The 16,286-nt window shown below is 36.9% G+C and overlaps 1 protein-coding gene across 1 annotated transcript; it reads left to right on the top strand.

The window, feature by feature from the left end:
- Positions 1-6,263: 6,263 nt before the first annotated feature.
- gal3st1b (galactose-3-O-sulfotransferase 1b) lies at positions 6,264-8,950 on the top strand (the record flags this gene model as incomplete). The annotated part of the gene is made up of 3 exons (XM_084105441.1): positions 6,264-6,428; positions 6,542-6,969; positions 7,804-8,950. 3 exons carry the CDS (start codon positions 6,264-6,266, stop codon positions 8,948-8,950), a joined length of 1,740 nt encoding a protein of 579 aa, XP_083961567.1.
- Between the last annotated feature and the right edge of the window lie 7,336 nt (positions 8,951-16,286).

The following is a 16,286-nucleotide window of genomic DNA, read 5'->3' as shown; positions in this document are numbered from 1 at the left end:
TAAAATAATATATTATAAAATATTATATATCACGTTAAATACTTTTTATAAATGTCATTAAAGTAACATAAAATAACATAACATTTTGTTATAGTTAAAATTAAATTAAATGTAATTATAGTTCAAATAAAATATTATATTATATTTTAAAAAAATCATTATAGCTTAAAGAAAAGACAATAATAAAATAATGTTATTACAGTTCAAATAAAATAAAATGTTATTATAGTTCAAATAAAATAAAATGTTATTATAATAAAAATATAATAAAATGTCATCAAAATGTCAAATGTCATTGGTAAAATAAAATAAAATAAACTGTTATAGTTCAAATAAAAAAAAAAGTCAAATGTCATAGTTAAAATAAAATAACAAATGTAATTATAGCTAAAATAAAATAAAATTATATTATAGCTAAAATAAAATAAAATGTTATTATGGTTAAAATATAAAATAAATACATAAAATGTCATTATAGCTCAAATAAATAAAATAAAATGTTATTATAGTAAAAAAAAAGTAATGTTATTATAGTCAATAAAATAAAATAAAATTCAGTTATTTAAAGTATATCATTAACAATGTTTTGCAAAAAAATGCATAAAGAAAAATAATCAGAGGTGGTATAACGAAGTACATTTACTTCATCATTACATTTACTTGAGTATTTTTTTGGTAAAATTGTACTTTTAAGAGTAGATTTAAATGTGGGTACTTTTACTTTAACTCGAGTACATTTCTAAAGAAAAAACTGTACTTTTACTTCGTTACGTTGGGCGACGTTCCTCACGTTACTTTATTTTAATGCAATGTATGTTGTTAAATGCGTAGTTTATACCAAGAGCGCTGTATCTTATTTCTGGGCATGAGCGATGCTCAATTCACAAATGAATCACTCTTTTGAGTCGATTCTGTTCAAAGACTTCATCAAACAAGTTGGCAGATCTGTCTAAATCGGTTCGCGAATCAGTTTGAATGATCTGTTCAGTTCCTGCATCTGAATCATCTGAAGCGCTTTCAATTCACACTCGACTCGGAGTCGAAACAGGAAGATTTAAGAACATCAAGAGCGTTAGATGAAGTGGCCGTGGACCTACAGTACAGTACAGTGAGAGCAAATCTGCAAATGCATCATATTTTTGCCAGCGATGAAGATATTAGTTGAACATCTTCGTAAGGTGTCTGTGAATGAATGATTCCACAGGACGATACACTCGATTTCATTTCACTCAGGTAATACATTTTACAACCAAACAGATTATTACGTCACGATAGCACTACTACAAAGTATGACATTACCCGTTTTTTGGACATATACATTAATTTATACATTAAATAAGCTACCATTGTCCACAGTTTATGAAATGAACACCAAATTAATGCAAAACTCTGCAGAGTCACTTTATTTCGACATTGTCTAATAATCCAAATGTAGTTGTATAAATTACTATTATACAAACCAAAGGACAGGCAATGAGTTTCGGGCTAAAGATGGCAGAAATAATGCTTGTCTCTTCTGTTTTTGTTGCAAAGATAGCCTATATGATAATAATAGTCATTTAAATTAAAAATAACTAAATAATATAATGTTATATATATATATATATATATATATATATATATATATATATATATATATATATATATATATGATCCGAAGTAACTAGGCTATTGCTACTTGAGTAGGTTTTTCATTGGATATTTTTTACTCTTACTCAAGTAGCCTAACTATTAAGATTATTACTTTTACTTTTACTTTGAGTAAATATTTCTGTAAGTAGGCTACTTGTACTTTTACTTGAGTACAGAGTTTGGATACTAGCTAAAAATATAATATTTTTAATTTACAATAAAATCAAATTGTCCATGGTAATTGACAATTCCATTGTCATCAGGGTTATTATAGTTAACTAAAACTAAACCAGAAAAAAGCATTTTTGTAAAAAAAAAAAAAAAAAAAAAAAAAATCAACATTTCTCATTTTTATTTTTGTTGTAACAAGCATGTACTAAAATAACTCAAACTAAAACTGAAATATATATAAATAACTATTGATTATTTCAAGGTTTTAACACAAGTCAAATGTTCACTGTATGTCAATATGTTCGCGTGTCACAACATGAGCGGGGTGTGTACTGACCACATCAGACATCGATGAAACAACATCTTTTCATGGTTTTATTAAATCACAGATGGGTGTGAGTGACCTTCCTTACAGTTTATCATTTATAAACATCAAACCAATCAGAACAAAGAACAGAGAGGTTTTTCTCAGAACAGCAGAACATAGATGTCTGTCATTTCAATAATTATTGGATTGAGCACTGTTATATTATCTCTGTCTTTGGCCATGATTTCTGGGATGATAGCAAGGCTTCAACAAACACTGATCAGGTATAAGCTGCACTCAAATCTTTTATGACATCATATAATGGAATGATGACATCATATTAAGAATGATCATATTAGCTCATGCGATTTCGAATCAAAGCCTTTGAAAATGCATGAGAGGAGAAAGTGTTGAATGCGTTGCGACGTGTTCTTAAGTAACTGCATGTCTGACACGCCTTTCCGAAACGACATCATTCAGGAAGGACTTGCTTTTACAAGTGTTTTTCATTTACACATTTTACTGACATTTTGTCATTCTGTAAACTCTTAGAATGAGGCAAATTTTATTAGTTTTAGACATTTCATCCATATCACTTGATATAGTTAGTAAATGTTGCATTTAAGGTGTGTTGGAATGAGATTAAGGCAAAAGTAGGAACTTTGAAACAAGAGTTGTACAGTAAACACTGGTATATGCCTGTTTGATGTGTAAACACAGAGTAAGAAACACTTTCTGTCCAAATATACAGTATGAGACTACCACACACTATTAATAACAACAATGCATATTCTAACAAATGTAGCTAGACAGGTAAACAGAGTGCCTCTCGTTTGCAAATACCAAACAAAATCAAAACATTTCTAATAAAACTTATTTCCAAGGTGTAAAGATCTGATATCATAGTTGCATAAACACTGTCACCATCTTAAGAACTAGTCTGACCAACTAGCAATCAGCGAGGAGTGAACAGTCTTGTTTTTTTGGTTCTTGTAAAAGACTAGTCTACGGTCTGTGCAATCGGCCACAGTATAGATAAGGTGATCTCATCTATGATTTCCTTTTAAGGATCCAAGAGAGTTTGGAAGGATGATGAAGCGAGTGGCACAAAAGATGCTTTTGGGGGCTTTTGTGATTTGCATCATGGGATTCTACTGTTTTATTGCTCCAGCCTCCCTGGATACACACAGGTAAGCACACTTTGTTGTTTCTTTTAACATTTAGCATGTTGACAACTAAATCTCCCACTTAACGTTAATCTTGCACAAAAACACACACATTTTAGAACATTTAATTTTAGCATTTACTCTCCCTTTCAAGTGCCATAGCAAAGCATGCTGGGAAATAGAAAAAGTAAAATTTATATTTAAGTTTATCTAAATTAAAAGAACCAAGTTCATAAAACTCAAAACTATGTAACAATTACTTAAATGTGTCAGTTTTGTGAACGCAAAAGGAAAAGAAAGTTCTTAATTTGATTGAACAAATTTGTTTAATTTAAGTTAACCCAACTCAAACCAATTAATTATTTTGAGCATCAGGGTTTACATTGGTTGCTTATGATCCCCATCACCAATCATGTGGTCTATTTAAAGTCATCCTTTTAACTACTCCGATCAGGATTTTTCAGACATTAATACTTTTATTCAGCAAGGATGCTTAAAACTGAGCAAAAGTAAAAGACATTTGTTATAGATTTTTTTCTTAAAATTTGCAGTCTGAATGGTCAAAAGTTACTGAGTAAAGATACCTCACCTTGTAATCTGCATTATCATTATTTACCCGTGCCGGACATTGAGACGGAATACACGATAAAAAATGATGGTGATTTTAACGGTGAATAACTGTAAATATGCTACGGTAAATCCTGTTTATTGGTTAACAGTAAGTTTCCCTATGATATATGGTTAATAACTGTAATCTAACTTTATTTTAAAGTAAAACACAGTTGAATTGACAGAAGTGAAAAAGAAAACCATTGTATAATTTACAGGGAAACCCGTAAATTGACATTCCCGGAATTCCCTGAGTGACACTTCAAAAGTGTGATGCATTTTTTCTGAAATAACTTTTCTGAAATAATAGTTTGTTCTTATCAGTGTACATTAGGTTTTTATGTTACATGTTGTTAAATGAATGTTTATCGCATAACTTTAGTGTTGTGTGTTACCATGATGGTGTTTAGTGTTTGTGTGAATGACACTGTGTCTTTTATATATTAGTATTGACCTTCTCAGCTTGTGCAAAAGCTGCTTGTGATGAGCTTTGATTCATCATGTGACTTCCTCATCACCATCACATGTTTTTGGTGGTTGTCAGTGTATTACAAAGGCACAGAACAGATATTAGTACTTCAACAAGTTGGTAAATAAACGTTATATCATTTAAGTTAAAACTGTAAAACCTCAAATGTTGTTATACTGTGTTTTTACAGCTGCCGTTTTTTTTACCGTAAATTTCACAGATTTTTTTTTACAGTGTATGGCATAAATAAAAATGTAAATAATATCCTGTTAAATTAACGATAAACAAGCTGTGGTTGCCAGACATTTAAAATACTGTGAGTTTTCCAGTATTGCAGGTCTATATATTTTACAACTATATATTTAACCACATGAAAAATGTTAATATACCAATCTACTTGAACTATCAAAATCAGCTTTTTACCTTAAAATACTATGATAACCACCATAATAATATGGGTGCTACAATCGCTATAATCGCTCCTTATCGCTTATCTGTGATCTCTCAATTTGCTGATTTCATAATCTGATTTCTTGCTGACACATGCGTTACAGCGGTTAAAAAAGTCTAGTCACACACCCCTGTTAAAACAGCTGGTTTTTGTGATGTAAATAAAATCAGACAAATCAGAACTGCTGATAAGACTCAAAATCAAAGGGTGCTTCAACTTATATTAGTTTAGGGGTGTGTAGACTTATGCAGTTCGTTATTCCAAGTTTTTATTTTATTTTATTCTCTCAGAAATGTGTCACTTTGGTTTTCGGCATTGCTTAGGTTGTTATTTTTACATTAAACTTGCAAAAGTTCTTATTTTTATTTGCTTGGTTTTTTACATCACATAAACAGCTGTTTTAACAGGGATATATATATATATATATATATATATATATATATATATATATATATATATATATTGCTGCCTGTTTTGCTGTCCTGTATATTACCCCCCTTAAACCTTCGTGTTGGAAAAGATATCTTCTTCTGTCTTCCTGCAACCACCCGTGACAGAAGATCGGACCAAAAGCTTAAAGAGTGGAAGAGGAGAACATGGGCGCTCTCCACACCTTTGTAAATCCTGCCAATCGACTGGTGACCTGTTTCCAGGACGGCCGCCAGATCGAAGAATGTGTTGAAAAGTTCCTGAAGATTTCTCAAGAGGTAAACTGGGTAGATGACGTCCTAAAGACTGTGTTCTGGTTCAGACTGGATGATCTTCTGCACCAGCAAGCTCCAGCGGCTGTGATCCCAGGCACTTTCGCCCAATACCTGGATCATGTGCTGTGTTTGAGCTTCACCATGGGTGAGGCTGATGATGATATTGCCACTCAACCACAAACACCAGCCAGCTTGATCACCACATCGACTGGATCCGTTCCTGTGCCTCCTTTGTCAGTTCCAGTCCGTTCTTCAGAGTCCGCTCCACTACGCTCTCTGGAGTCCGCTCCAGGACTTCCCACTGAGCTCAGTTCGGAGCCCGCTCGCCGCACAGAGCCTAGTTCGGAGCCTGGGCATCTTCACGTCATGCCTGCCGAGCCTGTGTCTTCAGACAAGATGGCCGCCGCCATTCCTGAGCCTCGTCCTAATATGGCCGCCGCCATTCCAGAGCCTCGTCCCATCATGGCCGCCGCCCTTCCAGAGTCTTGTCCCGCCGAGACCACCCTTCCTGAGCCTTGTCCTAAAATGGCCGCCGCCATTCCAGAACCTCGTCCCAAGATGACCGCCTCGCCACCCGAGCTCTCAGCGGAGATGGCCGCCGTTACTCCTGAGTCTGTTCCCACCCAACCTCCCTCTCCCACCTCCTCTCATCCAGCCGTCATCCTCCTCTGCCTCCTGTCAGCCCCGTCACTCACCCTCAAGACACCAGTGGAATGGTGGGCTCGCTGAGGGGCTTCCAGTCCTCAGCGCCATCATGGACAGTGGATGCCCTGGATCCAACTCCAACCACCACATCCAGGATTCCTCATCGGCCCATCAGTCCACTGGCTCACCCTTGGCTCCTACCTCCTTCATCTCCTTTGTGGCTCATCAGTTCACCAGTTCCACCAGGCTCCCTCGTCCCCCCGGATCCACCCAGGTCGCTAGTCGACCTACCCTCACCTCTGGACACTCCTCTGGCTATGCCCCGTCCCTTCGTCCCCCTGGCTCCATTGGACTCCTCACTCCCTTCTGCTCCTCCTTGGTCCTCAGTCCCTCTGTCTCCACCACGCCCTTCTGTGTCCCCGTCTACACCTCAGTCGCCCGAGCCAGCGGCTTCCCCATGTCCCTCTGAACCCTCTGCTCCACCATGGCCCGGCAAACTTCCGTCTCCTCCCCCATCCTCCCCCATTGGTTCTGCCTCTGTCCGTCATCGCCCTAAAACCTCCTGCCCTTCAGCCTCCATGGCTCCTCCCTCCATCAGCTCCACCATGGATCATCATCCTTCCCTCTGGACCTATCACCCCTCTGCCAAGCCCTTCTCCTGATATTCTGCCTGCCTTCTCCAGCCCTTCGCCCACTCCTGTTGCCAGCCCTCCGCCTGCTCCTCTTCCTCCTCCCAAACCCCCACCTTCATCTCTCTCGTTACAGCGCGAGGACATGCCTTGCAGGGAGGGGCGTTCTGTCACAGTGGTTTTTGGGTTAGTTTGTTTTCATTTGGACTTGTCACGTGTCATTATCAGTTCATCTGTATCACCTGTGTTCCGTTAGTCATCTTTTTTTGCATTCAAGTTCCGTCTGTTCAGTCAATCTTTGTCCGATCTCCGTTGTATTTAGTGTGTGTTGCTTGTTCTGCTGCCCTGTATATTACTCCCATTAAACCTTTGTGTTGGAAAAGATACCTTCATCTTCTTCTGTCTTCCTGCAACCACCCGTGATATTAGTTTAATCTTAAGATAGTGTTACCATTTAGAAAGTTAGCATTTACTGAAATTACAATTACAAAAAGTTGAAAGTTGAAATGACATGATAATTTTAAATTAAATATATGTATTAGATTACTCAAATATTTAACGTTAAGGGCAATTAAAATGTACAAGAGAAAAATCTGCTAGTTCTGCATAAACTTTGAATTTCTAAATGTATGTAACTGATTACCTAAAATTTTTATTTTTATTTATTTTTTTGTAGAATAAATCAAAAATGTAAATTTTACTCAAACACATATAAATAATAAATCCAGATAAATTTAGCAGTGGTCTCTTTTTTTTTTTTTTTTTTTCAAAGCTGTATTTCACTCCATTCAGTAAATTACATTTAAAGGACAATTTTCGCTTCTACTCCGAAGTCAAATCGACATACAGTAGTCCACATTTGAAGTGAAAGTCAAAAAAGTTCTTCAAAGTTGTCCTAAGACAAAAATGGGTATTGTTCAAAATGTATGTATAACTTTGAGCGGTTTTGATCCAATTCAAATTTTGACAACTGTATAATAAATCAGTGTTCATCCTCTATTTTTTTTAAATCTTTTTCAGTGTACTTCTGGCCCCATGTGCACCAAACATTAAAGTGTGGAACAATTCCCAGAGCATCAGAGAAGATGTGGCCTGTGCGCCTAAAGTGAACCTGATGTTCTTGAAGACCCATAAGACGGCCAGCAGCACTTTAATGAACATTCTCCTCCGCTTTGGAGAAAAGCATCAGCTGAAGTTTGCTCTCCCAGACAGCCGTAATGACTTCTCCTACCCATCCAGCTTCTTTCGAACTCAAGTGAAGAGCTACCAGCCGGGCGAGTGCTATAATATCGTGTGCAATCACATGCGATTCAATGCGCCCGAGGTGAAGAAGTTACTCCCGGCGGACGCCATCTTCTTCACCATCATACGAGATCCCGCAGAGCTTTTTGAGTCAACGTTTCACTATTTCAAAGCTTACATACCCCAAACATGGAGAATACCCGGAGAAAACCAATTGAAAGAGTTCCTCGCCCACCCAAACCGCTACTTCAACCCAAAGGGAATCAATGCGTTTTACCTCAAGAACCTACAGTTTTTTGACTTTGGCTTCGAGAACGATTTGGATGCTGGAGATCCAAGAGTTCAACAAGGCATTGAATACGTCGAAAAGCATTTTCAGAATGTTTTAATATCGGAGCACTTTGAGGAGTCGCTCATTCTGCTAAAAGATGCTCTATGTTGGCAAATGGATGACTTGTTGTTTTTTAAGATTAATACTCGAAACGCCACGTCTGTAGCTCTCATGAGCCCCGAGATGAAGACTCAAGCTCGGCAATGGAGTGGCGCTGACTGGCAGCTTTATCGGCATTTTAACACCACTTTCTGGGCCCGCGTGGAGGCGTACGGCCGGAGCCGAATGGAGGAGCATGTGAAGGAGCTACGCAGGAGAAACGCAGAGATGGAGGCCATTTGCATTGATGGAGGGCGAGCCGTGGAGGCGAAGGACATCACAGACAGACACATGAAACCCTGGCAGCCCATTGGAAAAGCTTCCATATTAGGATTCAACCTGAGGACCGATATTGACCAGCAGTACGAAGAGCTCTGCCGGAAAATGCTGACACCTGAGATCCAGTATCTGACTGATTTAGGAGTCAATCTATGGATCACTAGATTATGGGGCTGGTTTAAGGATAGTATTATTCAGTTTGGGATGAGTTCATGACTTCATATAGATTTTTATATTCATACTAAATAAAAGTTTATGTGTAAGAGGCCTAAACAAAATTGTAAAGTTAAAACAAGTGATGAATAGAATTAGACAAATGAAAGCTAAAATAGTGTTCCTTCAGGAAACTCACTTAGTTTCAGAAGATGTTGTAATGGTGAGGAAGAGATGGCCAGGGCAAGTGTTTTCGGCCTCCTTCAATTCATATTCTAGGGGGGTTCTCACACTTATACATAAATCCATACCTTTACAAATAATTAACACAATTACGGACAAACTGGGGCGATATATAATTATCCAAGCAGAGATCCTATCTGTTAGACTGAATTTAGTGAATGTTTATGGGCCTAATGTGGAGAATCCTGTTTTTTACAGAAATCTATTTTTAACATTGGCTGGACTGCAGGGAGATTTTGTTATAGGAGGAGATTTTAATTGCGCTCTATATCCAGAACTAGATAGATCAACTAAATCAGACCTCTCTCATTTACAAACCAGAATAGAGTTAAAACAGTGTATGCAAGATTTCAATTTAATTGATATTTGGAGGAACAGAAACCCGGATAGTTTGACTTATTCATGCTACTCTAGTACTTATAAAACATTTTCTCGTATTGATTATTTTCTTTTATCTGCTGATCTATTATCTAAAGTTAGGAACTGTTGGTATGATAGCATATTAATCTCAGATCATGCTGCAGTTTCATTCACGTTAAACTTTCCTAACTTTTCATGTAGACCCCCAAGATGGCGCTTGCATATAACTTGGCTGAGAGATGCAGAATTTTTGAACTTCATTGATAAACAGATAGACTATTATTTTGAAATTAACACGAATCAAACATCTGCCTCAGTTAGGTGGGAAGCATTTAAAGCTTTTATAAGAGGACGAATGATTAGCTACACAAGTTATAAATATAAGAGCTGCCAAGCAAAAATGGTAAACCTCGAAAATAAAATAAAGAGAATTGAATCTGAAATATACCAGAAAATTACACCTGATCTTCTTTTGGAATTGCACAAATTGAAAATGGAATATAATGAACTTTCATTAGATCACGCCAAGAAAAGTTTGATGAGACTTAAACAGACCTATTATGAAGGTGGGGAGAGGGCGGGTAAGTTACTAGCCTGGCGTATTAAGCAGTTACAAACTGAAAGAGCCATAAATTCTATTCAGATAAAGGAGGGTGAGATAACATTTGATCAAACTGAGATAAATGTGGTCTTTAGGAACTACTATCAGGCTCTTTACAGCTCTGAATATTTTGAGAGTGCAGCAGAGAGACAAAAGGCTTTCCTAGATACTTTGGACTTTGGGTCAACGGATTTGGGCTTCATGGTATCTCTTGAAGATGACCTAAGGTCTGAGGAGCTGTCTGAGGCCATTATCAGTATGAAAGGAGGGAAGACCCCAGGGCCAGATGGCATACCAATAGAGCTATATAAATTTTTTTCTCATAAATTAATTCATCCTCTATTGGAAATGTACCAGGAGTCACTAGATCATGGGGCTTTACCTCCCTCTTTGAATACTGCGGTGATCACTCTGTTGTTAAAACCTGGCAAGTCACCAACTGATTGTGGTTCATACAGACCAATTTCTCTCCTGAATAATGACTTAAAGATTCTTTGCAAAGTGCTAGCAAAGAGACTAGAAATACATTTGCCCAAGCTTGTGCATATTGATCAAAATGGCTTTGTTTGGGGGAGACAGGGTTTCCATAACATTCGTAGAGTACTTAATATATTACATGAGAAATGTAATACTCGCGATAATGCACTCCTGTCATTAGACGCTGAAAAAGCGTTTGACAGAATTGAGTGGCAGTATCTGTTCAGAACTATGGAAAGGATGGGGTTTGGGGATAAGTTTATGAAATGGGTCCGGATCCTATATGCTAACCCTTTAGCTGAGATATTAACAAATGGAATAACATCTGCCCCTTTCAGACTCTACAGGGGTACACGCCAGGGCTGCCCGCTCTCTCCTCTGCTTTTCACTATAGCAATTGAACCACTGGCTATGGCAATTCGTAATCATGCACATATTTCTGGTATCACAATTGGATCCTCAGAACATCGTATCTCATTGTACGCAGATGATATAATTATATTCTCTTCTAATCTAAAACGGTCTATCCCAGCATTGCTAAATTTGATTGAAACATTTGGAGAATTCTCGGGGTATAAAATTAATAATTCTAAGTCTGTGTTGCTGTTCCTCCACAAAGCAGAAAGACTTCTCCCCCCAGTTCAGTCAAACTTTACAATCTCACAAGAAGGCTTTACCTATCTTGGGATCAAAATTACACCAACTGTTAATGAAATTGTATCAGCCAATTATAAGCCCCTATCAGACTCGACAATTGACCTGTTGAATAGATGGACAAAACTTCCTATTTCATTGATTGGCCGTGTTAATATATTAAAAATGTCAATTTTACCCAAATTGTTATATCTCTTCCAATCTATCCCCCTCCCTCCACATTCTTCTTTTTTTGCCCGAATGAAAAAATCGTTTACAAACTTCATTTGGAATAACAGGCGCCCTCGTCTCAGGCTCTCCTTGCTCTACTTGCCTTATGATAGAGGGGGGTTAAACCTACCAAACCTAAAATGGTACTACTGGGCAGCTCAAATTAGAGCAGCAATGTTTTATTTTGAGAAGGATTATCTTCCGACCTGGGTATCTATAGAGGCTCACTCTATCCCAATTCCTTTGAATTTATATTTGTATTCAACAGATGCTAAAAAGTTAGGTAAATGTACTAAAAACCCGTATACTAGAAATACTATAGCAGTTTGGTTTGAGGCTCTTGCTCACATAGGGGAATTACCGCATTTCTCACCCTTTTCACCGGTTTTTGGTAATGAAAATTTTCGCCCTGGAAGAGCCGATCCAGGCTTTAAAATCTGGTCAATTCAAGGTATTAGTAAGGTGTCTGATCTTTATAACGAGGGAAGATTTATGTCCTTTGAAGAAATTAGGACACGGTTTGGAATTCCGCAAAAACATTTTTTTAAATATTTGCAATTACGTAGTTTCATGTTATCAAGACAAGGCCAAAGTCTGGTTGAGCCGACTCTTTCTACTTTGGAGAATATCACACTTAATTGCTTGAAAGGTAGAGGCCAGATTTCTATGTTATATAAATTGTTTGTAGCCAAATCTAAAGAATCATTTAATGATAGACTTCAAGCATGGCGGTCTGACCTGCAGACTGATATAACCGAGGAAGAGTGGCAAATGGCATGCTTGAAAGCCCAAACTCAGACAATGAACACCCATTTGAGATTACTTCAGTATAAATGGTTGAGCAGACAATATATCACTCCAGTTAAGTTACATCACTTCAACCCGAATATTCCTGACATGTGTTACAAATGTAAACAAGAAAAGGGAACTTTATTTCACTGTATGTGGGAATGCACTAAAGTTAATTGCTTTTGGGTTAAGATACTGAATATTATAAGCCAAGTCATTAGTAAAGCAATTCCTCTTGATCCAAAGCTGTGTATATTGCATGTTTGTCCTCTGAATTTTAAAATCACCAAACATGAAAGATTATTGTTAATTCTCTGTTTGCTAGAAGCTAAACGTGTAATAGCATGTACTTGGAAAAAAGAAGAAAGTCCCGGCGTGTCTCAATGGATAAAGGGGATGACCTCACACCTTGCCTTAGAAAAAATTACCTACTTTTTGAAAAATAAGCCACATACCTTTTGGTCCATCTGGAAAGTGTTTTATAACTTTTTGGAGAGTCTAGATGGTGACTCCTTCGTGGAATTGATGGACATTGAGAGTATATAGACAAGCAGCCTATGTTATTGCTGTATGTGTTTTTTTTTTTTTTTTTTTTTTTTTTTTTTTTAATAATAATTATTATTATTATTTATTTATGTTTTTAATTATATATTTTTTTCTTTTCTTTTTTTTATTTATTGATTTTTTTTTTTTTTTTTTTTTTTTTTTTTATCCAGTTGTAATGGAAAATGGAAACACTGTTTAAACTTGTGTGACAATTTTTGACAAATAAAATAGTTGTTTAAAAAAAAAAAAAAAAAAGTTTATGTAATTTTTAATTCTCACTGTTTCATATTTAGTAGCGATAAGTGTTAATTTGTCGTAAAATCACGACTCTGATTTGTAAGGTTACATTAAAAATCAATGTAAAAACCTTACATTTTTGCGGGTTAAAATTCGTTTCAATCAGTGTTGGGTAAGTTACTCTAAAAATATAAATTAATTACTAGCTTCAACAGTGTCAGCTACTTTACTCAATCTAAAAAGTATAGCATTATTTATTATTACTAATTCCTTTCTAAATCCCATATTTACCTCAAGCAGTTGAACAATACAAGGATAAATAATTAAAAATTGCATAAATTATTATTGTACTGACCAAGTTATTTAAATGGAGAAGGTTACATCAAAAACATACAATTTAACATTTGATGTTAAATCCACTATTGTTCGAATTGTAGTATAGTCTATACAGTATTTAATGCACCTTTAACCCGCGGGAGAAAAAAATCAACCCGCGGCAACAATTTAAAAGTAGCGAATTTAAAACCGTTGAAATCTCTGAGCCGATTTCAGAGCATTGTTTTCATTTGTAAGGCGTCACCTAGCAACGAGGCGCGTGTTTGTTTAGACAGGTGTCTGCACAGTCAACGGTTGTCTCCTCATGAAGCTCACTCACAAGTCGAGATCTTTTGTTAATTTTAATTAACTAAATATACCTGAACTGATAAGTGTTATATTTTCATGCCATTTCAGTGAATTATTATTGCTTTCTGGCACAGTGCAGTTTCACATTATTACTGCAGCACAATATTATTATTTTATTTATTTTTTTACTAATTCAACACACGCCTCATTTTATATAAGCCTTAACTGAGGAGTATTAAGGATTTACATTTAAATTCATGTTGTATATGATTCCAACAAGAGTTAAAAAGTGTACTGTTATAATAAACCAATGCAAAACAATAAGCTGTCGTCTCCTTCGCCATATTGAGAAATGAGAGAGATTTTATGGACCTATTTTGGGACACAGTGTTTTAATGCCATCTTATAATATTGTTTTAATCGGTTATTGATTGTTTCACAATTGTAATGAAGAGTTTTATTCAAAGTTTGTCTGTTTCAAAACAACGAGTGACGCTCAACGGACTTGTCAGTCGTTCGCCAATCGAACTCAAGCACATGTTCATTGCTGGGCTTTCATTGGACAGCAGCGCGTCCTCCAAATGGGCGGGGCTTATCGGCTCGTACAATTTCCTTCTTATTTTGTCTAAATAATAATGCTCCTATTTTAACGTTTCACTGTTTATTTTAATTCAATAATCGATAATAATGTTGAACAATATCATTATACTGCTGCTGAAGAGACGGCGTGGTCAGGTATCTGTTACTTTTCATCGCGATGGTCATAATCAGAGCCATAGAGAGAGTTTTCTCTACCACTCTGGTCATAATGGATCAATCACATCCGTGCTTGATAAAGATTTTTACATCGTATTTTATTGAACTTTCACGAGCGGATTTAATTTTTCTTCCGAGGTGTATATCAAATGAACATGTAGATTTAAAAGATTATCTTCCCTAGAGATCAAAATCCATCAACAATACAAAAAACTCCTAAAGGTTTGAATGCGTCTCAATGAAAGATTCGGCATTCTGGGCCACCAAGCGCCCACACACCAACTATGGCAAGCCATTTTCACTTTTATTAATTCTCAGGATATACATTCTTGATATCAAAAATTCAATTGTCACTAGTTGTAGGAGCATTAATTATTTGATCTTTATTATTGGTTATTCACTGTCACGTGGGCACAGGTGATCACTTCCGTTTTCTTTATTATTTCCTTTGGCGGATTGTTTGATGCTGTGTTTGGAAGGGGCGAGTTGCGGGAGCCAACTTTCTGTTGACCGTATTGCGTTCATTGCTGCATCAAGATACAATAAAGCTGAAATCAAGATACGATCCTCATCGTCAGTCTATGTTTTTTTTTTTTGGTAGTTAACATCCGATTTTACCAATGAGTGCGAGCGAGTCACGAGCCATCCCGCTACATATCCTCTACGTGGCTATTGGATGCCGCGAATACTAGTTAAAATGATAATTCTTGATATCTGGAATTACTTTTCCACTAGTAAAAAATGTAATTCTTGATATCAATAGGCTGCCATTCAAATTCAGTTGTTGAGATCAAGAATTGATTTTTGTTTTTGTGAAACCGGCCTGAGACATGTAAGTAGCCTATAGCAGTGAGTTGTAGATACTTTTTGACGTGATCGACCCGAGTTCGAATCCACCTTTTGCCAAACTTGTTCTTCTCCCTTTTCCCATTGCATCTCAAATTGGAAAGGCATTTATTTTCAATAAATATGAAGAAAATATGTGAAACGTGGTTTACCTATACAGTTTTTTGAAAAATGAATCAATGGTTTGTACACTCTGGCATGTTTATGTTTGTGTGTGTGTGTGTGTGTGTGTGTGTTATGATTACCTCTTCTCAACATGGACTCACCCCCTTGCGTGATCCCGGGGGCGGGGTTTATGTAAATTTTAGGGTTAGTGATGTCACTAACCCGGGAGGAAGCTTGTGTAGTCCCTACCAGCCGTTTGTTGTAGTCATTAAAAAACAATTTCTTTAAAAGCAAATATCTCCCTTTGGTTTGAACCAAGCGTGCCGCACAAGCCCTGAAAAGTGAGGCCAAAACGTCTCGATCGCCCCCCGGTGACTAGTCCTAGTATAGGTCATAAGCCCCGCCTCCCCGTGTTATTCAACGGGACGTGAGACCAACTAAACAATTAAATTACACTTCAAATATCTTTTTTCAAAAGGTGGTTTCTTTCATTTGCTGTCGTTTTTATCACGCTGTCGCTGATGTAAGTTCAAGTGTCTGTTTCAAAAATAAGTTGGTTTTTAGTTAGTTACGTGATGCTATAAAAACGGTGGCGTAACGTCATGATTAACAGCTGTGATTGACAGGTTCTTTGAGCGAGGTAGTCACTGAAGCACCAACTGACATTTTTTTCGGGATCTTCGGAGGACTGAGGAGATTGTATTTACTTTATTTTAACAAGCCTCTTGTCGTACTGCAATCAATTTTTAAAAAAGTGCACTCAGGGAGAGTGCATTCTGCGAGAGTGAGGGCGGGGCCTTGATTTCGCGGCTTTACTTCCTGCTCACTACTGCGCAGGTCTGGTCCCGAGATCGCTACTGCGCAGACTCAAGTTCCAAGATGTCAGCGCCATATCGGCACACTGGCGGCTTCAGTTCTCACCAATGGAAGAGAGTGAAGGGGCATCTTTTT

Source organism: Abramis brama (genome assembly GCF_963993115.1).
Source record: "Abramis brama genome assembly, chromosome: 25".
NCBI classification, from domain to species: domain Eukaryota; kingdom Metazoa; phylum Chordata; class Actinopteri; order Cypriniformes; family Leuciscidae; genus Abramis; species Abramis brama.
Note: the sequence above shows the minus strand (reverse complement) of the source record. Positions and strands in the feature narration are given on the sequence as shown.